At 35.5% G+C, this 25,618-nt stretch overlaps 2 protein-coding genes across 7 annotated transcripts; both read right to left on the reverse strand.

The window, feature by feature from the left end:
* Positions 1-36: 36 nt before the first annotated feature.
* LOC142546984 (uncharacterized) lies at positions 37-17,730 on the reverse strand. 2 transcript variants are annotated; one of them, XM_075654996.1, is made up of 17 exons: positions 17,393-17,730; positions 16,379-16,512; positions 15,808-15,865; positions 14,666-14,881; positions 13,103-13,375; positions 7,577-7,711; positions 7,362-7,487; positions 6,299-6,343; positions 4,449-4,556; positions 3,437-3,579; positions 3,235-3,358; positions 2,251-2,325; positions 1,747-2,106; positions 1,547-1,639; positions 1,309-1,444; positions 592-876; positions 37-356 (listed from the first exon to the last, which is right to left on the reverse strand). In XM_075654996.1, exons 1-16 carry the CDS (start codon positions 17,612-17,614, stop codon positions 605-607), a joined length of 2,520 nt encoding a protein of 839 aa, XP_075511111.1. In that variant the 5' UTR covers positions 17,615-17,730; the 3' UTR covers positions 37-356; positions 592-604. The 2 variants fall into 2 exon arrangements, with proteins under 2 accessions (XP_075511111.1, XP_075511110.1); XM_075654995.1 differs by lacking the exon at positions 37-356 and having other exon boundaries at positions 492-876.
* Positions 17,731-23,068: 5,338 nt separating this feature from the next.
* LOC142546986 (F-box protein At3g07870-like) lies at positions 23,069-25,322 on the reverse strand. Of its 5 annotated transcripts, none has more exons than XM_075655002.1 (2): positions 25,256-25,311; positions 23,069-24,612 (listed from the first exon to the last, which is right to left on the reverse strand). In XM_075655002.1, the coding sequence occupies exon 2, from the start codon at positions 24,583-24,585 to the stop codon at positions 23,245-23,247; it is 1,341 nt and encodes a 446-aa protein (XP_075511117.1). In that variant the 5' UTR covers positions 24,586-24,612; positions 25,256-25,311; the 3' UTR covers positions 23,069-23,244. The 5 variants fall into 5 exon arrangements, with proteins under 5 accessions (XP_075511117.1, XP_075511116.1, XP_075511113.1 ...); XM_075655001.1 differs by lacking the exon at positions 25,256-25,311 and adding an exon at positions 24,912-25,247; XM_075654998.1 differs by having other exon boundaries at positions 23,070-24,996; positions 25,256-25,305.
* Positions 25,323-25,618: the final 296 nt, after the last annotated feature.

Consider the following 25,618-nt stretch of genomic DNA (forward strand, 5'->3'; position numbering starts at 1 on the left):
ATAATTTTTACCGTCATTATTGATCTCAAAACAAATTCTCTTTCTTTCTACGCTGAGATGGAAATGGTTATGTCCCTAACTAGTGGACTTTCGAGTTACTACCACCGTTGAATATACGCTAAAACACCACGCATACAACTAATTTCTTAATATATTTCCACACATTCATTTCTCCAAAATTCTTTTACCACAAGTCTCCAAGAAAAACCAAACGAGGTATAAAACACTTCTAGTAAATATTTCACCCGTGCATCTTGTGACGTTAGCCAAACATTTGAAAGCTTTCGCAACATTTGACAGCTCAAGACCTTGGTTTTTTCCCAGGGTTACCTTTTTTTATTATGTAGAAATTAGTCCTGCAGTAATTTTTTTAAAATCAACCAAGGGACAATAGCCCGTAGAAAATTAGCTCGAAATGATCCTAGAAAAAAAAAACACACTTTAATTCCTCACTCCCACGAAAGGGTTTAGTTAGCCGAGTGTGACAAAGCTAGCAAAAGACTCAACAGTAAAATTATCGAATTCTCAGATATCATCAAAAGAAGAGGTAATGGCACTAATCACCGATCACATTGTTAGCAAGAAACTTACGACAAATCCATATTCAAATTTTCAGGAACATCTTCCTGAACTCATCATTAGATTTCGGGATTTCATCTCCCTCTTCCCTGACCCCTTTGGCTGGAGGTTTACCTCTGTCGCTGCTATTCCAACCCAGGGCTTTAACGTTTCTTGGCACTGCAAATGTGTTCCTTCCCGTTAACTGGACATCCTCTTTATGTGCCTTACTTACAGACTGAGGTTGAGACCCCCTTCTTCCTTTGGAAGCCTCGGGCGAATCCACTTCCCCCATGTTCTTTGGTTTGTTGGCATTTCCTGTCGTTTAGAGAGAAATAGCAGTAGATATAATTGCTAGATGGCAGAAAAATTCCATAGCCAATAGGAGCAAGAATAATTAACGATGAAGCATTAGATGGAGACACAGAAAATTTTCTCAGCTACCGGTCCCATTTTTATCCACAAATATTCAGATGCAGAAATAACACAACAATTTCCGGAGGTACAAAGAGCAGGTATACTGGATTAGACTTTGTTTGGCTAAAAGTTCTACTTAAGTTCCAGTTTGAAAAATCAATAATTTCGATGAAGGCAGACGCAGCAGATTGATGAATATGAGGTAATATAACATGAGCAGATTTAATAATTACTACACTTGAGTAATAAGAGATAATATAACATGAGCAGATTTAATAATTACTACACTTGAGTGAAAAGCGCTCCAGAGCCACACTAGGACAAGATGCACACCAGCTACTCTTTTTTTTCGGCCTTGATGTGGATCTGATTTCAAAATGCTTAATCTCTTGCCAAGCAAGCTTTGCTTGTTCTTTTCCAGAGCCGCAGCAAGGCGAGCATCGTTGGTGAAATCAACATATGCCAATCCCTTCATAAGATCACATGTAAGAAGATGGAACCCAAAAACATATTCTCTCTTTAGACCAGTGAAACAACACTTGTCAAGGAGATAATTACTACTGGGACTTACCCTTGATTTTTTTGTGAATCTGTCGGTTAGTATTCGAATATCCACCACTCCTCCATCAACACCAAAGAAATTACGCAGGTCCCCCTCGGTTGCCTGCACAAATCATCATTACCGAATTAGATCTACTATAGAATTACACGACTTATTCTTGTACAACCCAACACTAAAAAGTTTATTAACGTGATTGCAAAACGATATACCTCTAGGCCGAGGTTTGATATAAAGGCTGTGCATTGATCATCAAAAGGAACAGGTTTTTTAGGAGAGTGATCCTTTGTTTCTTTGTTCGAACTCTCCACTGCATTGTTATTTACTTTGGCACCCTGAGTTACTTCAACCGGGTATCTGGTATGATCTTCATCATTTTCATGCGTCTTAAACTTTTGATCCATATCTTTACGACGTTTGACTGGAGGCTGCTCATCGATTGAATTGGCAACAGGCTTCCTCTTCTCGCGAGCACTCTTCTTAGAATTTTCTTTTTCATCTGTTGCTGCACCAATATTTTTACTTTCCTGCGGCAACATAAATAACTGCAGCTCTTGCAGACGCGGTGTCACCTGCAACAGTGTGAAAAAATGAAAAATAAGAACATCTTAATCATAAGACCAATATATTAAGTAAATAAATGTCTTCAAAAACCCGGACAAACTATAAGTAATGCAACGTGAACAACCAAAGTTAAATGCAGTATAAATTAGTACCTTTTGCACAGCGGCATCAAAGCTATCCAGAGAACCATATTCCCTCTCAAACCGAACCCATGAATGGCATATGTCCTGAATGATTCTGTTTTTTAGGAAAGGAAGGTATCATCTAATACAATGCACTATAACACTGACATACATATGCTTTGATTAAACAACATTTAGAATTCTAGAAATGACTCTAGAGAGATAGAACAGGTGTCAGGTGCTGAATCTAGCGAGGCATTCACCCAAAATAAAATAAAGCTGAAAAATGCCAACTTTCTAGAGTCTGACCTTGCATGCATAGTATACCCTGTCCCCTAATGGATTTTTAATTTCTAGTTGCACTTTTCATACTTCCATATTCAAGTTATAATAGTTAATTATTCATCTAGTACACCAATACTTAAATTTGATTAATCGGGATTGGTTATTTATGCAGCGCAAATTAAACATCCTTAGCTAGAAAATCTATAAGGAAAATCCTAAATCCTTGTTGAAATGGAAATCAAGTAACATTGTATGCGTACATATCCAACACTTGTAGAAAGTTTTCAAATTCAATCAAGATTCCAAATTCATATTAGAATATGTATTGATACACATTGGCAATACAAACATCTTACTTTTCTTTCTCCCTTCTCTTTTCACCAGAATTTTGCCACACAAGTTCAATCGATGATTAAGAACAGAATCATCAGTTATTCAGTGCAATGTTTTGTCCAACCAACATGTGTTTTGAAGAATTCTTCAACCATTATTCAGCCACACTACCCCCATGGCCCCATCATTCTCAATCAAGAAAGAAAAATGTCCAAACAAAACAAATGGATAACTTCCAAACTCTGGAAGCGAAAGAGAAGGTACTACAAAGAAGCAATATGTTGAAAGCTTCTACGGTAAGATTCATACAAGTAGGCTTGAGAGTCTTAAAATGTTTCAGAAGTGAGGTTCTCTAAAGAATTAAGATGATGAACAGAACAAAATTAAACAATATACCTCTGAGCCAGTCCCAGGGAATCTTTTACTGTAGCATCTCTTATAGAGTGATCTGGCCTCATTTATCTGGCCCATCTCAATTTCCATTGCTATATAAGCTTGCCAAGCTTCCAGCATAGACCCACTGAAGAACAAACAGCTAAGATAATCTGAATAAAAGAAAGAGATTTCACTTATGATGAAAGTATAAAAAAAAGTAGACCTAATTTTAAGCAACCCTTCCCAGACACCACGTGCTGCAGTCGAATCTTTTCCCAAGTGTAACTCTAAATGAGCCCAATAACTATGCATGTGCAACAAACTGTATGTATTCTTGAGATCTTGGGCCAAGTGATCTGATGCTCTCTGAAGCAAGCAAAAGAAAATGAAAATTAAGCCTGAGTACTGTAATTATGATAGGTACTGATTCTTCGAAGTAATTAACCCATTATTATCCAAAACACTAACACACATAAAGCTCTAAATAATCCTGAAAAATATCAGTCTTGAATAGTACAAGATACTAATGGCAGTAGGCGGTGGCGGAGCGGTCAATGATCGCCTACTGCCTCGGCCTCCTGGTTGAATTTTTTTAGCAACTTTTTTTTAGGTAATCATGCATAATTATGCAATGTACTTACAAATAATCATCATTTTTTATGTAATATATAAGACAAAATGTAAATAAATATATAAATGCAAACTAACAAGATAATTAAGGTGGTGACTGATGCAGCGGCTAGAGACGGTTTGAGGCAGGTGATGAAAGAAACTTTGAAACAAAAGTAAATACAAAAGAGAGTGAGGATATTTTTATTATATCTAGGATTTTTTAAATTGATTGACTGATTTTTAAAATTATTTGACTTTGATAGTTGACTAGAATTTTAAAATCATTGACCGTCACCACCGCCTCTCCGCCTCCGGATAGTCTCGGACCGCCTTAGGCAAAGGCGGGCAGTCGAGGGCCGACTGCCACCTTGACCGCCATTTAATAGGGACAAGTAGCCATCCACTTCAAAGTTAATATACAAAGAACAAAATTAATGTAATGTTGCAAATCAAGCAACTAAAACACGAGAAAACACCAAACAAACAAAGAACAAAAGGTAACGCTTAAGAATTTAGTTACTGCAAAATGGAAAAGAGGAAGAGCTGGGTGAACACTGTAGCAGATAAGATATAGTAACCACTTAAAATAACAGCACATGAGTTTATAAGTCAGCAATGGAAACCTGAAAAACATTCCGTATAACCGCATAGTCCATGTCATTCTCATTTTGTAATGATGTAGAGAATCTCCTTCTTAACCCATCAACCCTAGTGAGATATATATTTAGGTACTGAAACAGTGAAACGAAGCCCGTCTCAGAAAAGTATAATCGAAATAGCATAACAAGAAAAGACAGGAGGTACGAAAAGCGGAGCTTCATTAACAACACACAAATAGTCCATGAACAAAAGAAACTTATAATGTATTTTCACAAAAGTTCCGCAACATTCAGATGCACAAATAACAGACTGCATGCTGTAAAGTCACTTGAAAATTATGTCTTGATCTTCAATTATTTATTCTAAGTAACGTTAAATTATCATATTCCTTCATCCACAGAAATTGTGATTTTGGTGTCCATTAATTAGAAAAAGGAAAAGGAACGTCAGCAACAACAAAAAAGGGTAATATAGATAGCTTGGCATGGATTTGCCTTTTCCTATCACTTCACCAAATTGGCAAAAGTTTTTCCCCATTGATTTCACGTATCAATGATCTGGACGCCCATTATCCCAGGACCCGATGTGAACACAAATCGAAAATCTTACCTCATGTTTTCTTACTGTTAAAATCACTTGTTCCAGGTAATTTAAAAACAACTATACTCGAGACATGTATTTGAAAAGAATCGACCATGCAGTATATTTCCAACAATCCATCTGATTTACATCTCCCTGACATTTAAACAACTAGTGCCCCTTCGCACGCGATGCATGCATACTTATTAAAACAAATTATTGTACAATAATTTTTTTTGTAAATTCGAGAGATTATAATAAAATTTTAAAAAAATAATTTATAAAAAAATTATTTTTCATGTTATGAAAGATTTGAGTATTTAATTTAAAAGTTCAAAATATAGCGACTAAGATTTTTATTAGGAATAGATAAGATGTCAATTTTGATGACATTTTTATTAAACAAAAAACAGATGTTTTGTAATTTGGGAAAGGAGTATTTTTGGTTGAACAAAAAATAGACCATGACATCAAAATTAGTTATTATAGATGTCTCAAACTTAATAATATAATATAAATAATAAAAATGAAGAAAAAGGAAGAAGCTCCAAAGCATGATACCATTACATGCCTAATAATTTGCCTCTTTAAGTCATTCCAAGTTATCAAGTTATGAAAAATCATTACTAAGAAAGCAGTATACCAGTTAAAAGTAAGTTCGGTGTTAGCAACAAACCATTCAATGTGGTAGGATGAAAGAGAAGATTCATCAAGAAATCACACAGAATTTGAAGCTTTTAAAACAAGGGAGGTAAAGAATAGAGTCGGCTCAAATATTATTCGGTTTTTATATTCCAAATTATCGAACTGCAACTGAGCTTGTTCGTATATTTTTTGAGGTGCATCCAAGCTCAAATTATTTAGTTCGACAATTTTCGTGCTTCTCACAAGCTTTAATGCTTTAGTTAATATTTTTTAAATGCACTAAAAATTCCATGAGCCCAAGAGCTTAAATCTGAATTTGAGCATTATCTTAATAAAGCTCAATAAATCCAATTTGTACCAAAAGAATCCAGCTCAAATTCAAAAATTAAGTTGTGTCAAACTCGAGTCCAAATTATGTCATTTTTCGAGTGATCTTTGAGCCGCATAGAGATATTCCAGCTCGAATATGAAAAAATGCCTATTATTTAGCTCGATTTTGTCCATTTACACCACTCAGTCCTCCAAAAAATTATATCATGACACCAGGACTCAACAAAAGTGACACTAAGACAACAAAATAGCTTTTTATGGCTTTCAATTAACATGGCAGTGAAGCATAACAAGTAATTTCAAACAGATTTTATATTACCTCGTCATAACTGGAAAACGAATACCGAAGTGATCTCTCAAATGCCTGGATGATGAGAAATCACATATCAAAAGTGGAAGATGAAACTGATGTAACTGGTAAGACAGTGATAAATAGAATCTTGACAGCAATACAATTATATTGGCCAAGGAAATCAGCCTGTACAATAGTCTAAATTTCTTATACTCCAAATAAAAGAAAAAAAAGGCATATAAACATCCACAATATGACATGAGAAGCATTGTCCCGTTCCATTTTTAACTTAACAACGACAAGTAGCATCTCAACCAACGAACATGCAATTAGTAGCCAATACTTATTGCTAATAACTCAGTCACGTTCATTGTGGACAAAACCAAAACAAGAACAGGTGTGAGAAATCTCCAGTATCATGAAAACCATTCCCTCAGTTAGCTATTTATAATTATTTTAATTTTCCAGGATAAAAGAATTATATGATTGCCACAGAGATTGAAGATTCACAAAGCTTAATATGACAATTTCGCCCATTTATTGTAGAGCAGAGAGGAAAGACAGAACATTGCTTAAGAAAAAGGAAACCCAATGTTGGAACTTGGGACATTCTATGTTGCCTGCTGCGTTACGTACGCATACAAGCAGTGCCTGAGTGAGTATTCTAGAACCAGTTTTGCAAAACAACAACAGCATAGCAAGAAAAAGTTGAATTATATTGCAGAATAAATGCAGTTTCACGCGGTCATTAATTCTTCGCGGGCCAAGAAGCAGTCAAGGTTGTAGGGTTGTAACAAATACAACATTCATACAAACATTCATCTTCAAAAATACTTCATAAAACTGTAGACAAGCTGCATTGATTATGAACACATTAATATGTAAGGCAGAGAGTTAGCAGGATAAAAAAGATAACAAGAAAAAATATTAATAGACGTAACTCGGATATGGTTAATAAACTGGTAAAAAATTCACACTCCAAAATAAAACCACCAACACAACACAAGGAGTGTTGGTATTTAATGACCAAACCACACCTATTTCATCAAGTTAATTAATGATGATATGCAACATGAAAATTGAAACATACAATAGATAGCTCTTCCACAGAACCATTACTGCGCTCTAGGGAAAGCAAGTAGCGAACCCACAGTTCTCCAACCCACGGACAGTTCCTTGTGGCTCGGTAATAAACATCCCTCACAATTCTCGAGGTCTGTAACATTAGGTACGCCCAATTGAAATGAGATCAATATATTTGAAGGACAACAATAGAAGAAAGGTACAGAAAGGAGAAAAGAAAACCTTGAACGTCTTATCCAGGTAATGAGTATAATCAACCCATAAATCACTACATACAGGAAACTCTGCTAGAGCACGTTCATACAGGATCTGTATGCGGGCTGGATCCCCAAAAGCATGCTCAAATTTCAAGTACACCTGTACAAAACCAGAAGCCATAATTTCACCAAGGTACTCAGCATGTAATGGAATTACTTCAGTCTATCTCTATTTAAGTAACAAAAAATTACTAAACACAAACAAAACATAGATATTTGGGTAACAGTAAAGATCACATAATTGTGTATGTAATATCAACAGACATGATGAAATGCACACACCAAATCTCCACAACTTGCACAGTTTACCGCTTCAAATTGCAAAAGAAAAAATTTATTGTTGTAAGAAGAGTGTAGATGACTTGCTAGCTTTTTACATTTTAAATAGTGTTACGCAGTTAGCATTATACATAATAAGATGATTGTGTTTTATTTCATCATTTTTTTAACTAATGGTCATAATCTTTTAAACAGATGTATGCCTATGTATCTGTACAAACACACACACACACACACATACACTCAAGCTTCACTTAAGTGTACCGAGTCACAAGTGTATTATTAAGCTATCTAGTCACAGATACAGCCAATAAAGGAAGGGAAGAAAAATATTTCACTTCACTAGAACAATAGCCAAGTTTTTCTAGTCCTTGAGAAACAATCAACGCAGAGATAGTTATAGGAATAGCAATGAACTAAAAGGAGCACTTCAGTTTTTTGGTTTTGAACAAGAAAGAAATCTAGGAACAGACATGACCGTGAACCAAAAATGAGTGGATCAAATAGCATGCATGAAGAAAGAAAAACTAATCCACTTGACAGTTAAATGGCGTAGAAACTCCACTATACTACAAATTTATGCCTCTTCTCAAGACCGACAACTGCAGCATTAGCACAGTATCTAATTATCTACTATATTTTTTTCCAGAGTCATCTCAAGATTCCACCAGTTGATCAACTCTTGGAATAAATGTCAATTTTCTAAAAGTATACAAACATTTTTTAGGTTAAACAATTTAACTTTCTGTTGCATAACAAGTTTTTCCTTGTTTGGCTGACAGAAACGTAAAAGGCGATATCTTAGATCTTGGTTTACGAGATGAAATGTAGGAAAATGCTTAGTTTGGAAAACCAACATCCATGTAGTAGACCCCGCAACTAGCGGGAATGTGCTATGATGATGATGATAGTGGAGATGATATTGGCTGACAGAAACGTGAGTTTCATGAAGATGGAGCATTTCAAAAGTTTGGAAAAGAATCTCCATCTATCTTTAAAGATGCGGCAAAAGAGGAGTAGTTAATTTTTCTATTCAAATCATAGTGGGGATTTACATCAGAATGGAGGAGCAATAGATTTAATGATCAGAGCTGTGGGATATTGAGAATATTTCAGTTACGGCAAATTAACAAATCAGTCTTCAATAGAATCTTGAGAATATGGGCAACCGATTTGTTATATGTATGTATTATGTTATTTTTGTTCTTAGGAGATTTGATAGGTTATCTTTCCTTATTTTGTCGTGTAATCTTTATCATTAAATTAGAGCTGTAGACTATTGTTGAATCAAGAAGAATAAGAATTTCATTCACATCTTAATGGTATCGGAGACATTAATATCCTAGGGATAAAAATTTGTGTGCCGATCATTCATATGGTGAAATTCGGAATGGCGAGTTCTTCATCAAACTCTGAGGTCACCTCTCCTCAAGACTCTACTGTTTCCAACTTGAGTGGAGCACAAGACAGTGGTCAAATTCTCATTACTGGCCACAAACTTAATGGAAACAACTACCTCCAATTGTCACAATCAGTAATGATGTTCGTATGTGGCAAGGGCAAAGAGGACTACTTATCAGGGGCAGCGGCTCATCCAAAAGCAGACGACCCGAAGTTCAAGATCTGGAAATCTGAAAACAACATGGTTATGTCATGATTGATTAATCCATAACCAATGAAATAGGAGAGAACTTTCTCCTCTCGTGACCAGCCAAAAAAACTGGGATGGAGTGAAGGAAACCTACTCAAATAAAGAGAACACCCCAGAATTATTTGAAATAGAGAGTATCCTTCATGATCTACAACCAGGTGATTTTTAATACTCTCACTTGCTATTGGCGGCAGGTTGATATGGACGAAGATCACTCTTGGAATTGCCCTGATGATGGCAACAAATATCGGCAGATCGTTGAAAAGAAGCTGAGTCTACAAATTTCTATTTTTGCTCAACAAAAATCTCGATGAAGTCCATGGAAGGATTCAAGGAAGGAAAAAACAAATAAGCCTGTGACAAGCATTTTCAGATGTCCGAAGAAAGGAAAGTAGAAAGAAAGTAATGTTGGAGACCCTGGCCGTTAATTCTCAGACCGAAAATTCTGCCTTAGCTGCTCGTGTTCCAAAATAATAAATAATACAGCCAATACAACCGGAAAAAGAAGGAACGTCAATATGTGAATGATGCGAGAATCCAAACCATACAATGGAAAATTGCTGGAAAATTCATGGGAAACCAACAAATTGGAAACCTCCATGCCCACAAAACCGAGGCAACACGGCTGTAAAGGAAGAAAAATTCAGCACCCACTGAGTCCACCCTGTTTAGCAAAGGGCAATTCGAGATTTTGAAGGAGATGATCAAGCAATCTCAGACAGCCAATTATGCTCAAAATGTTGGGACAGGATCGTTAGCACAAAAAGCTATTTCCTTGAATGCCCCAAGTGTTAAAAAGGAATAAGTTGAATTCTTGGATTGTAGATTCGGGTGCTTCAGATCACATGACTGGGGATAAAGATAATCTCACCAACTTCATCGGGAATATAACGGTCAGTATTGCTGATGGATCATTCTCCAAAGTGACTGGAACTCGTTCAGTGAGAATATCAAAGGATTTGACACTTAAACGCTGTCATTTTGGTGCCTAAATTAAATTTCAATTTGCTATCTGTTAGTAGACTCACACAGAATCACAATTGCATCGTTAAATTTTCTCCAAAATCTTGTGAATTTCAGGTCTTGGATTCGGGGAAGATGATTGGCGATGCTAAAGAACGATCAGGACTTTATCTACTTGAGTCAAACGATTCTTCCAAAGGGAAAGTTCATAAGTCTAGCTGTCTAGTGTCTGTTGGTCAAGATCAGACTTTTATGTTCCAAAAAAGGGAGAATAATATCATGTTATGGCATTATAGGTTAGGACATCCCAATTTCATGTATCTCAAGAAACCTTTTCCATCTCCTTCCAATAATAAGAATCTGAATGATTGGAGAACTTCGCACAGGAACATCAGCTTTTGGATATCAGTAGGGAGACCGATGACTTAAATGTTCCCCACATCTCATTTGCTTTGAATGACCCAAAATATCTTCTCCACAGTACTGTCTTGAAGAACCTTCCAGCTTATACTTGCCTACTCCAAGCCCACCTGGTGACACTACCCAACCCAATGCAAATGATGAAATTATTACCTACTCTAGGAAAAACAGGAACCAAAAGGAGACAGAGCATCGATCATCACTTGAGCAGAACCAAGAATTGGAAATGGATACAGGTCCAAAGGATTCGCCAGGTAATTCTATTCCTGAGTCTACTAAAGATGATGATTTATTATTGCACTGAGGAAGGGTGTCCGAGAGTCCACAACGCACTTCATGTATAATTTGTGTCATATCAGAGATTATCTAACAGATACAGGCTTTGTGGCAAGTTTGGATCAAGCAAAGATTCCTAAATTCATACAAGCGGCTCTCAAAATACCAAAGTGGAAAGCTGCTGTAGAGGATGAAATTAGACCACTGGAGAAAAATGGGACATGGGAAATCACTGAGCTACCTCCTGAAAAATGACTTGTCGGCTGAAAATGGGTCTTCACTATTAAATATAGAGAAGATGGGAGTGTTGATCGATTCAAAGCATGTCTTCTTGCAAAAGATTTCACACAATCCTATGGAATTGATTATTAAGAAACTTTTGATCCCGTAGCCAAACTAAATACGATTAGAATTCTCCTATCTCTGGTTGCAAATTTAGATTGGCCGCTTATCAACTAGATGTCAAGAATACATTCCTCGATGGAGACCTTGTGGAAGAAGTTTACATGAGCATACCCTTGGATTTGAGTCTCAAGCCATAACCGACAAGGTTTGCAAGCTGAAACGGTCGTTATATGGACAAAAACAATCCCCAAGAGCCTGGTTTGACAGATTTACAAGAGTAATCATGCAGTATGGGACAAGCAGTGTCAGACATATCATACCCTCTTTGTTAAACACTTACCTAAGGGGAAAATTGATATCCTCATTGTATATGAGGATGATATTATTTTAACAGGGGATCATGAGCAAGAGATAAGTACTCTCGAGATTCTATTAGCCAAAGAATTTGAAAACTTAGGAAGGTATTTCCTAGGGGTTAAAATAGCTCGCTCGCAATCAGGTATCTCTGTATCCCAACGAAAATATATTTTGGATATTCTAGATGAAACGAATGTTTAGGCGCAAACTGGCAGATATTCCTTTGGATTCAACAAGTAAACCAGGAACCAAAGGAAATTGTCACCCAGTTAATAAAGGGAGATTTCAACTTGTGGGCAAACTCATATACATATCCCACATAAGACCTGATATAAGTTACTCAGTGAGCATAGTAAGTCCATTTATGAATGATCCAAATGAAGAGCACATGGAGGCAACCTATAGGATCCTCAGATACTTGAAGCTAACACCTGGAAATGGATTATACTTTGGAAAATCAGCAGAAAAGGGCATTAAATTATACAGCGCTGCAGATTGGGCACGGTCGGTAGTAGATAGAAGGTCAACCTCTGGCTATTGTACTTATGTTTGAGGAAATTTAGTTACTTGGAGTAGCAAGAAACGGTCTATTGTATCAAGAAATAGCGCTGAAGCTGAACTTCAAGCATTAGCAGTCGGGATATGTGAAGGGATATGGCTACAAAGACTTATGAATGAACTGAAAGTGTTTGCTGAAGAACCTATGAAGATGTTTCAGTGACAACCAGTCAACTATCAGAATTGCAAAGAACCCAGTGCCTCATGATAAGACGAAGCATGTTGAAAGTGATTGTCATTTCCTAAAAGAAAAGATTGAGGAATGAATAATCAAGCTAATATATCTTCCTACTAGTCCTCAAACTGCGGACATCCTAACCAAGGCACTTTCAAGGAAAATTTTTGAAGATTTGAGCTCCAAGCTAGGCTTAATCAATATTAACAGTCCGACTTGAGAAGGAGTGTGGGATATTGAGAATATTTCAGTTATAGAAAATTAACAAATCAGTCTCGAATAGAATCTTGAGAATACCGGCAGCCGATTTGTTATATGTATATATTAGGTTATTTTTGTTCTTAGGAGATTGTTATATTTCCGTATTTTGTTGTGTAATCTTTGTCCTTAAATTAGAGCTGTACAGACTATTGTTAAACTGAAAAGAATAAGAATTTCATTCACTTCTTCAAGATCTTTGTAAGTACCATGTATTCTTGAAGTTTTTCTGATTCAACATCCTTCTGGGAAACTTGTTCCTCATGATGAGCACGAGCAATCAACATCTCTAAGGCCTTTTGGTATGCAGACACCACATTTGATGAAAGGCCATCCAATTCACCACCAGTAATATCAATGGAGCTCCCTTGACTGGATTCCCAGGCCTTGTAAGTGCGAAGAGTGGATCTTATATCAGCAAGGGGAACAGACAACTGACGATGGAATAAATTCCGTATACGTTGGACTTGTTTTTCTTTCAACTGCAAATCACAACACCCACATTAATGATGGAAAGTTGCTGCTTTCATGAAGAAGCTTAAATCATTTGAAAAAACAACATAGCACGTCAAATTATTAAGAAACCTAACTAAAAAACAGCGGTTAAGGTACAAGAACAGACAGAACGTTAATTAACATGATTTATCTCCCATTAGATTATTTGAAGAAAAACAACTTTCTGGTCACAAACAGGATGAGATCTTCTGATCACAAGTGGAAGGTATTGAGTATTTAGCTTGGCCTTTTAATCACAATAACCTAAAGAAACAGTATTGTATGTGAAAAAAGACATCTGCCCCATAAACAGAAAACAATCAATTGTTAATGCAACGCTAGAAAGAGATGGGTATTTTCTCTTCCAAGCAGGGAGCACTAACTAAAAAGTAATCCAAAAATTAATATGGTATTTCCCATTTCAACACTTTCTTGAAGCGCAACCACAACAGAAGGGCACAAACTTTGCCTCATATCCCCCCACCCTAAACCCCTGTTTCTTTTATTTCCGCAACTTTTGTGAATAATTTCTACCTGCAGCCACACAGCCACCCAAACAGAAATGAAAGACCTACACCTGCTCTTGTGCTACCACATTCATCCCTCTTTCCTTGTTCTTTCAATTCATGCCCATTCTTTTGGAATTCATCTAAATCAAGCATAAAATTAATCCATACAGGAACTCTATAACTGACAACTGAGTTTGATAGTGTTAGAAGAGATCAAGTCATCTATAACTCAGACGACAAATTATGGCCCAAAGAATGAGAACGGAAGTCAAGTAGCTATGCTAAAATAAACTGGAAATAAGGCAAAAGCTTCCGATCTCTCCAGATATATTATCTTAAATGAGTGGTAAAACCATATCCATGCCAGTCATGTTGACCGAGTGATGCAGTATGCATTGGAATCCCACTTACAAAAAGCAATTACAGCACCATGAAGCTACTATATCACGGCCAGTTCAAGGAGGATAATTGTAAAGACTGAGCATTCAAGGTGGGTCTAGTGAATCTGATCAACCTTGAAGGATTCAAACATCACTAAATGCCACCGAAAGGAAAATACGGTACTAGTGCAGTCAGAAGAAAAGCATACAAACAATCACACAGGCCTTGGCGATCTGATAAACTACAGAAATGCATTTGGAAATAAAGAAAGTACAATCAAATAAAACCAATGAAAATAGTATGTAGGATATTTTCAGTAACTGCACTCTAATCTGGTAGAAGGATAATTACAGAAAGGGGAAGAGAAATAAATCAGATAATTCTCACCCCAGATTCCATTTCATCAATTGTGAGAAAAATTGCTTCTTCAAACTCCCTGTATGATTCCCATATCCTGTGACCTTCAGCAATGTGCAACCCAGCAGCAGTAAGAGCACGCTCAAAAAGATTTCTCGCCTTTGATATGCCAGCCACAGAACACTCACGAACCGATATATCATGTTCTTGAACAAAATTTAAGTAATCACACAACAGGGAAACAGACTGCACAAACAATTACCAGTGAGCTTTTTCATTTGTAAAAACCATTCAGGACACATCTAAACAGCATGGAAGCAAACAACAGGTTAGCAGCAATATTCCGTTGAGAAATATAAGCTTACTTCTCTTATTGCCCTCCTCGTATACAAAATATAGGTTACTTTGCTTTTTACCATTTGCAAGACATTTAATTTAAAATATAAAATAGATAACTTCTTAATCATTATTTTTCATATCACCTATATCAGATACTTTTCAATTATATCAGTGGAAAAAACTACAAACTTCTTTTAGGAAGTGTATTCTATCTAATAAAACAATAAATCTAACATAAGTTAATAAGATGGCCACTCAAAATTGAATATAATTGTACGGTTTTGTAGATAAAATGTCCAATTATCTGTTGGGGATTTAATGGTCCTTAGCATCAAATTAGCATGTCCAAGGCAATTTTTAATTGCATTGGCTAGCCAACATCAATTCGTGTCACTAGGAATTCCACCACTCCAATTCAATTTTTCAGAATGTCCGTCCACCAAGGTAAAAAAAAAAATTACTATAACAAAGTTTGCAAAAAGACCAATGAAGTAAATGCACAGTCAAGATGCAATTAGAACGTGCTCTTCCATATTTTTATAGAACAACTAGAACTTTCTATATTCAGCATGCTTTCCATTTGAAAAAATCATACTACATTCCACTTATCGTGTTTCCAGGAAGATTAAGCAAGCCAAAAAGTAATAAACATAACAGTCTTGTATAGCCTGGCTGATTTCACCCTAATATCAGTTGTAACAAGTAATAATACAAGCTAGGATACATCTGATCTACTTTTACTGTTTTTCCACGATTACAGAGGATTTAATACAAATCACAGCACTAATTTCATTGACAATTAGATCATTGTGTGACAGGATTTAACAACGAACCAGATACTCAGACATTCCTCGCTCGTAAAGCTTCTCAACTGAAGATAATGCCTCCGTTCTACAAAATTAATCAAAACAAAAGCATGAATGCACAGTGACACAAATTACTATAATGCAAAAAAACAATCAAGCCAAGGTTTCCCTGGAAATTGATTCCAAATATTAATTAATTGACACAAAAAATACATAAGTTTTATACAGGAAGGAAGCGGAAAATGACAATATTTTAACTTTCAGTAAGTGACAATAAAGACGAAGATAGGTAATTATAACAGATAATAAGAAAATAGCAAGAAACAAATCAAGACATGGGTGGAATTGTTTATCTTGCAGGCTTCTTTAATTTCATAAATAATACAGCACCATGTGTGGTATGAGATCAGAAAGGCTATCCTCGTGACAAACACAAATTTAACTACAGATGAAATGATAAACCAAGGGTGGTCTTGATTACAAGACAAATTGCCGCATAGCATTGCGCGTGTGGGGCATGACATTGTCCAGTGAAAATCTAAACACAAGTATGAACTGAATTAAGAGGAGCAGAGGAGATAGCCAGCAGGAAACATACCTAGTGCTTATGGTTATTTCATCTTTAGCCCATTCCCTCCACATCTCAGAACTCATTGGGAACTCTACAATCATATCTTCCCTAGCCTTTCTCAGCTTCTCTATGTCCCCTTCCTTCCTAAGGAGCTTTATATACTGTAACAACGGAAAAAAGAATCACAAACTAATCCATACCACAGTCGATAATCTTAGTTTTCAATTTTACATTAACCAATAGATGAAGCAACATTATTCATATTCCATAATGCGTCCATACTTGCGTGCCACCTAAAGTAATTTCTAGAATTTCCTGTCCAAACTTTTTGCCTTGTTTCGAAACAATTTATGTGATCAGAGAGGGACAAATCTCATCAATAACTATAATATCGGAAAAAAGGCGTCAGAGAATGGAGGACAGTGTGTTTTCACCCGCAAACAAGTGTAAATCCCTGAATATAAAACAAGCTGCTAGCTGCATAGCTTTGTTTCAAGTTGAACGTGTAAAGACTTAATCATGACACAACTAAAAGCCATAGACCCCACATCAGGTCAGGAAATTTTGAGCCCTTCTCAGTTTTCCCCACCAACCCAAAGATCAAGTTCAAAGCATCTCCACAACACTAGTCCAATAACAGCCCAAAAACTTCGAAGGAAAAACTCTGGAAAATAAGCTCAGAGACTGAAAATTTAAGCTAATTAACAGGGAACTCGGAGTGCTACGTATTCCACCGAGGAAAGAAGATAAAATTCAATAAGGAGCCATTTCTCTTTTGTACCGCATATGACAGAGATAATAAAAGCCTCAATTCACTTCACCTTTACAGTCAAATTTCGAAGTAACATGGAAACCATACCAGAAACTAGCTTCAAAAGTAAGGGAAAAGAAAGTTAAGATTCCAATTAACCTGTCCCCCAAATACTATGAAGCTAAAAAAATACATAAGCAAATACTACACCCTTCCACACATTGTGTTAGCATATGAACTATCGCATACATTCAGTTAACAGATAGCAGCACAGAAACTCTAGTATTTACTTGGACATGAGCATCATAATTGAGCTGATTTCTGCTTAACTCCGTTTCTAGGGCTTCGATTTGGGCCTTCGCCAGAGCCTCGTCTTCAGAGTCAGAGTCGGAGTCGGAGCCCGAACTATGGCTAGGGTTACGAGCTTCGGGTGTGGATAGGTCTTCCTGTTTATACGTGGCTCCTTCTTCGCCGGAAGATTTAGCTTCATCGAGATTTTCAACTTCCGCCATTTCCAGACACACACAAGCAATGGAGTGATGAAATACCAGTGGGTAGCTCAACGTGCTTTACCAGCCAACGTGTTTGAAAGCATTTGTTTCACTCCGGGTTTACCTGTGCGCATGCGATTTTCAATTATTATTTTTAAAGAATTTTGATTTTGATTACCATATTCGAATAAATTATATATAAATAATATTTAATAAGATTTATTTTTAATCATCAAATATTAAAATGTAAGCATATTCTCCAACATTAAATATAATATTATAGTAGATTTAAATATGTGAAAAATTGTTTTGGAATTAAGAAAAAGATATTCTTTGTTAAGGTTCCAAATTATTTTAAAATTTAAACATTTTTTCATTGACTCTCATGTTTTGACAAAACTTATTTAATAATATATACTAACTTCAATATATAATTCATAAATTAATAAAAATAGAAACAATTATTTTAGATAAAATCATAAAACTAATATTCAAAATTAAAAAACTTTTATATCATAAATCATCTTCAAATATAATTTATCATCATATTATTTAAAATATTTATCTTACAAAATTAACTACATGAGTTTTTTTATAAAAATATTGTACAAACATACAATGCGTGCCAAGATTCATTAGTTATTAAATGAGTCACTGGAGAAGAAATGGTTTCAACGACATGAGATGATATATTTAGTAAGAACCTATGACGAGCTTGACGAGCTTGAGCCTGAACTCAATGTGAACGGCGGATGGGACAATTGAATCGCTGCAATGGAAAATCGAAATCCTTTGTGAACTTGGTGGGAAATGGAGATTTTGGAGAAATCGAAGAATGCAATAAGCCGAGAGAGGAAACTTATTCAGACATAAAACTTTTAACTTTCTTACTAATCTTTATAGAGGATTTCGAGCAATCGAAGGTTACTCGAATTGGTAATTAGTAATTGTGTGTTGTGTGTTCAAGGTCTGTGCAGTTTTCATGGGAGCACGCGTAAAAAAGAAAAAAATATAACAAAATAAAGAAGACAAACAATACGTCCACTTGCAACATCATTGCGCTAGTGTTAGAGTAGATGCTCTGTAATTCAACTGTTGGCTAGGGAATTTATTGACTCAATTGTAATAAAATCTTTATTTTAATATAATTCATTATTTCATGATTTGTTATTTCTTTATCTGTATACTCATGTGATCAAGATTGATAAAGACCTTTAGTTTACTTTAATACAAATGAATCGTAATTCGAGGTTGAAACTCATTTGTAAACACTGTATAATCTAAATTCGTTCCTAATCGATTCAGCCGCTTCAAACATGGATAAAGGTCGCTTGAGCTCAAGACTAACATCTGTGATGTTGTGTACCGCGTTTCTTGGTAAGGACAGTAGAGATGTCCAAACATGCAGATAGGTAGTCATATGATGATTATACTAAAGCGCCCTCCCTAGGACTTTCCAAGTGGTTATCATTCATCGAGATGATAAGTCTGTGGTTATGATTGTACACCATTAGTCCTTACGACCCGGGACAACACTGAGGCTCTATGTGCTAGGGATGTGCTTTGACTCGTTTACCGACTCCAGGAGGGTCATCAGATGGCGAGATTGGGTACAGTTGCGACACATGTAGGAGCCAATGCATTGTAGTTGGGAATTCACCGCTCACCTACGGATGTGGATATCATGTGTGATACTGATGAAATAATAGTGCATGGAATCTCTGGCCAGAGTATGAGATGCACATTATGGAAGAAGTTCTCCAATTGTACGTACGATGTCACTATTTATTCTCAAATATGTGTCACACATTTATCAAATTCTTATGCAACCCTCAATGAACCAATGGTCACAGATTCGATCGGGATATATGAGATGAAGGGACCGTACTGTACGTTAATCATAACCGACTGGTTATTGCAGGCACTATCAGTGATACATAGGGAATCATGGACGGTGCTACTAGACGCTCTTGCCATGATTTGATAGGTTTAATTAGTAATATGATTTCTGAAATTCTCATGATCAATTGTTGATACATAGAATAAGACAAATTAGGGTAAGCCCGAATAAAAGATCATGTACTGGATCACAAAGAGTTGTGAACCCACGGCTAGCTGTATCCCTTAGCCATTGAGGGTCACACAAGTATTAGATTATTTTGGCCCCGTTGAGATAATAAATTCAAAGAGTTGAATTTATAGAAAACACTGAGAAATAAATTCAAGATGTTGAATTTATGACTATTAAATTTTGAATGTAATAAATTCAAGGAGTTGAATTTATAATTTAAATATGAAATTCAAATGTTGAATTTATAAAAGGATTTAAATTAAATGTAATGGGTGAATGTATTATGGGCTTGTAGGAGTACAAAACCAATATACAATTATTAAGGTTCTTAATTGGACTTTAAAAAGACTAATTAATTAATTAAACTAGTTGGACTAGAATAATTAATTGATTAATTCAATTAAGTATTTAATTTAATTAATGTGCCATAAGCTTATATATATGTGTATTAGGTTTAGGGTTAAACAAAATTCTCGACTCTCAATTTTGGAAACCCTAGCCTCAAAGCCAAGGGATTTTTGAAAATCACATCATCCCACTCTCCTTGTTTTCGGTCACAATCTCAACGTAAAATTTCTTCTAATTTTCTAGTGCAAGTTAGAAGAGCAACAAGTAATCTGGTCGTGGACCTGATTCGAAGATTGAAGAAAAGAGATTTTAAGAATGTACGTGGGATTTACAACAAGAGCTACGTTTGCTTATACCGGCGTAGTTGGAGCAAATTGAAAATTCACTAAGGTAAAAGTTTTAAATATCATATGTATTTTTATTCTATTAAAATCATACGAGTGCTGAAACAATATCTCGAATGTCAAGATTTAAAATTTTTTAAAACTTCTGCTTCGTTTGAGGACGAGAAAAAACGATTCACAATAGCTAGTTCATGAGCCACATGGTTAGTCTTGGGCGGACAGTGATGTAGGACGTCTCCATGTGAATTGGAGCAGAGTCTCCTCACGGATTCTGAGATGGGAGTGTATAAAGATAAAGGGAGTTGAGTTCTTTATAGCATGAATTGCCGGTAAGTATACAGAGCACATGAAAATCCATAAGAAGCGACTGAGCATTGTATGTGCCAATTGCCATTTAGCTTATAAGCTCGTGGATATTGAGGTTTCACAAGCGTGTCAATTGTCATTTAGCTAATAAGCTCTTGGATATTGAGGTTTCACAAGCGGTACTTTCTGATACTGTATTCGTGGATATTGAGGTTTCACAAGCGGTACTTTCTGATACTGTATTTGAAGCAGTTGTTCGAATTCCTTGTGATAAGCAAGTGAAACAAGTTCTTGCTAATGGTAAGAAAGGAGGTTTGAACGTAGGGGCTATTCTTATTTTATCGGAGAAGTTTGAATTAGATTTTTCCGATCGTATTTCTCCTCAGATGAAAAAAAGATGAACATGCTTTATCATCAGCCGATCATCTATCTATAAAATAAAAGTATATTGATAGACTCCACATTTTTTGTTTTAAAATGAGATGATCGTCTTTTACAAAACAAAAATCGGTAGTAGATCTATGGTGTAACATAGACTCACCCATGAATTGCCGAAAGTGCATCCGGTTCAACTATCCAATGATCCCATCTAGATTTAATGCCCCTCTATCACCTCCGCTAAATGTGGTGAGAGTCATTCTTGAAAGCATTTTTCATCAGCAAATAATACATGTCCGTTACTGTCACGTCCCACAGCTCCAACACTAAAGTAATATTTCATCTCTACTACCACTGCTTCTACATTTACTTTGAGTGTTCCAATAGGAGGAGGTCGCCAGGTAGATTTTGGAAGAGGTAATACAGTGGATTCTTGCTGAAATGATAGGAGTGGACAATGGTCCCTGCTCTAATAACTCGTGCTAGGATTTCATCAGTAGATTGAGCATTTCTTTTAAATACCAACTGGTTTCTGTCAATCCATATACTCCAACAAAAAAAAAATCGAGAGTCCAATCATCATTTCATTGCTCGTTAATATGATAATATCTGTGAAGTTCATTTACTTATTTCAATCAGTACAATATCATATATTGCAACATCATTGTTCATTTGCTTGTGTTTGATCGATTATCATTCCTGCTGTATTTCTTCATCTGTGTGGGGCCAGTAACCAGCATCCTAATAATGTCCTAAGAGATCAATGCCTCCAGGTCTCAGGCCCTAGGGATACGGGGGTCGAAAAATAGTTGATTTGGTACATATCGTTCTTTAAGTCAATAATTCAAACAAGTTTGTGCGACTAATGTTATTATGCACATGTTGTGTGCTTGTACAATTATATCCGTGAACAATTGTTTTTAGATTCTAGTCAAATTTTATGTAAAATTAGGAAGTGTTGCAAATTTTTTTATGTATGCATCTTTGTAATTTTGGTCATTTAAATTATCAACATTTAGTCTTTGACATATATATTTCAAATGAATTTTAATCATTTTTTCGTTTGCTTGCTGATGCGATACTGTATATGTCAATTGTATGTCGGCATCATGCATGCGTCACTTCAAAAAAAAATACTAAAATTGAAAGGAAAAAAAAACAAATATAACTGATTAGAATCGAAATTTGACAACGCAGATGATAAAAAATACAAACAGTCAAATACACAAGACCAAAAATTGTAATTTCCCATAAAATTATGAATAATAATATCGAAAAGGTTCATAATTATTTTGTGATAATTTGTAATTATTGTTTGGATAATGTTATTTTTAAACAAAATATTTATGCAAATATATGGAAATTTGTATGGATAGTAATGTGAAATTTTATATAAATAATTTAGTAATTATTTAAAATACACGTGTAATTTGTTTGGTAAGATAGTGTGACATGATCATATCAAAGAGGGTCAAATATTAATCATAATATTATATATATATATATATAATATAATAATAATAATAATAATAATAATAATAAAGAAATATTGTCTAACAAACAGTACCCTATTAATATATAATCTAGAATAAAATTTTCGGATTGAATTTCTTATTTGATATATATTCTATGTATAATTTAAGCTGAAGTAAAACTTTAGGTTGATTTTAAGCCCTAAAACAGTAATATTGAGAGAAGATAGATATATCAACCATCGGACGGCAAAATTTAATTACCATGCCATTCAACAACCTGCTCCTTGGTCCATCGAAGTGCAACTCTCACATTTTAGTTTGCAGTGAGATTAGTCCACAAATCTAACTAATTTTATGTGTGTTTTTGACGGGTTGAGATGGACCGACACGGACCTAACCCATTTTGACATGTCTATTTATCTTGTATTGGAGTTTCAGGATTCCATTCTTATATGCAAAGGATGGGAATGTCTTACTAAAAAACACGACATCGAAGAGAATGTAACAGGGTATTTTTATATATCACATCTAACATTAATTTCAACTGTATATTTTCATGATCAATGCAGTTTCATATAAATGGCAATGCATAGAAAGTTATTTAAGGACTGAGCTTAAACAAAAACAAAAAATTGTACATTACATAAACAAATCACAAAACCATTCACAGTAATGGCAAAATGTTGAAAACCAGACCGGCATATAAAGTGGTGGGATGAAACTGCTGCATCAACACAAAGACATCACGTTTTTAAGTTTCATGCCCATCATTTTAGGACATTCTGCTCCCACAACATCCTCGAGGGATATGAAGCTGAAATCATGCGCATTAACCTCCCTTTTCCGGTGTCCCATTGCTCTCAACTCCCTGAAAGTTTTTTTAGTAGGACTAAAAGAAACAAGAGATTCTGAACTAGATATAAACCACAGATCGCCGTTGTTCAAAAATTTAATAGGTCGTTGCAGATCCTCAACCTGCAATTTAATGTAAAACTTCGTGTCAATGCTGACGTGTCTGGTCCATGATTCTTTAACTCCATATTCTCTCATTAACCAAACCTCGAAGTCAGCATCCTCGTAAATGTAGCAGATGCAGAGGCAATCTTTTAGAACCCCAATATTGATCCAGGAGATTCTGTTCACATATTGTAGACTGAAGTGAGCTGGAGGCGGGACAAACTTGAATTTTTCTGTTGCCAAGTCGAATGAACTTACAAGCTCACAAGGTTTATAACTGTCGGTTATCCAGTGGAGTACACCATTTAGAAAAGGATCAAATGATTTAAGTTTTGGCCTAGGGGCATTTTCAACCCTTCTCCATGAATCTGAACCAAGTGTGTGTATTTTAGCTACCATTTTTTTCGATTCTGCAGAAGTCACAGAGTCAATGGACTTAAGGTACATGAAACTGATAACCTTATACTTCTTAGTTTTTAGGCAATATCCAAATCCGGCATTGTTTGCATGAGTATAAAGGGGAGCTGAGACAACCAGGCTAGGAAGCTTTATCATTTTGCAGCATATAGGGTTACATATTGCATAGAAGGGTTTTGGTGGTGATTCAATATACAAACACAGAAGTCCATTGCATGATCCAACAAAATCAAGTCTTCGGATGTGATCGAATTGAGCACTAATCTGACACGCAATATGTGGCCTAACACGAAAGTCATGATTAAAACTTTGATCATCACTAGAGCACAAGGATATATCAACCTCATCATGATTAAAGGAAAGGAAGCGGAGAATCGCACGTTTCCGCAAGTTTTCATGAAAAAATAGATAGGTTGTTAAGGTAGATGATCTGGAAAAATGTAATTCGATAAAATAAGGATCCTTGAGAAGGTCGAGAAACGTCTTGCAAACACATTGACATTGGAATATACTCTTCAGCGGAAGCCTAGAAAAAATATCACACAATATATGGACTGGCAACTCACATATAGGAAAACTTAGTCTACTTATCACGGCTGCAGCACTATCACAAGGTTGTTCATCAATCCAGTTGTTCCCTCGTCCCTCACTATTCATAAAACGTTTGCTGCGTCTCTTGCTCCCGTCTAACTCCATTCAAAGAACTAAACACAGCAGTCTGCACTGTTTTGAGAGAAGAGTATTTGTATCCTCAGCACTATAAAGTATAAATCTTGCTTCCCAATTTAAGACGAGCCCTTTACTGAATCAAGATAAACCGAAAATAATACATCATGGGAGTAAAAATATTAATTCAAAAATGCGTTCTGTCTCATCAATGTGGAGTCGAAGATACTAGTTTAGAGGATGGATATTAAACGTGGAAGGCACACTGAAAAAAATATCGTCCCTCGTTTCCTAAACTAAAAAAACACTACTGAGCAGATAAAATGCTATTATGATTAAAAAAAACATCTCTTTACTGATATTCAGAGCAGGTCCCATGATTTCTCCATAATCCAAATTCCAAATCCGAATCGGCAAACACAAGCTTCTACAAATTTCCAGCTACCACAAAAAATGATGCGCCAAATTACAAAGAGCAATCTATACATACCCTTTTCTATATATATAAAGAAGCCAAATCCCATTTAAAATCCAAATGAAATAATAATCTCTCATATGCCAAAAGAATCAAACAAACATGATCTCATCTCACTTTTGATTAAAAAAAATTGGAATAATAACGAGATCCCGACCATAGAATTAAAACATAAAACCTCAATTAACGAACAATTTCCGCGAAAAACAGAAACAAATAGAGAACCTTGGGTGTCGATTTCGTTGCTGAGGCTGACTTGTGAGAGAAGTAATCTGAGTCGGTGTTAGAGTTGTTGATTTGTTGGGATGGAATTAATATTTATTTTTGTCAAATGACTGAAATACCCTTTCAGTAAAAAATTTCATTTGAATGATAGATTTTTAATCATAAATTTCTTATTTCAGTCATAAAATAACGATAGAAACTAATTTTTTATGGCAAAAACTTGTATGGGACGGTCTCACAGATCTTATTTTGAGAGATAGATCTCGTATTTGGGTCATCCATGAAAAATAAGAGTATTACTTTTTATTGTGGTCTCATAGATAAAGATTCGTGAGACCGTCTCACAAAAGGCCTAATCATTTT

This window comes from Primulina tabacum, chromosome 5 (assembly GCF_025594145.1).
Source record: "Primulina tabacum isolate GXHZ01 chromosome 5, ASM2559414v2, whole genome shotgun sequence".
In the NCBI taxonomy this organism is placed as follows: domain Eukaryota; kingdom Viridiplantae; phylum Streptophyta; class Magnoliopsida; order Lamiales; family Gesneriaceae; genus Primulina; species Primulina tabacum.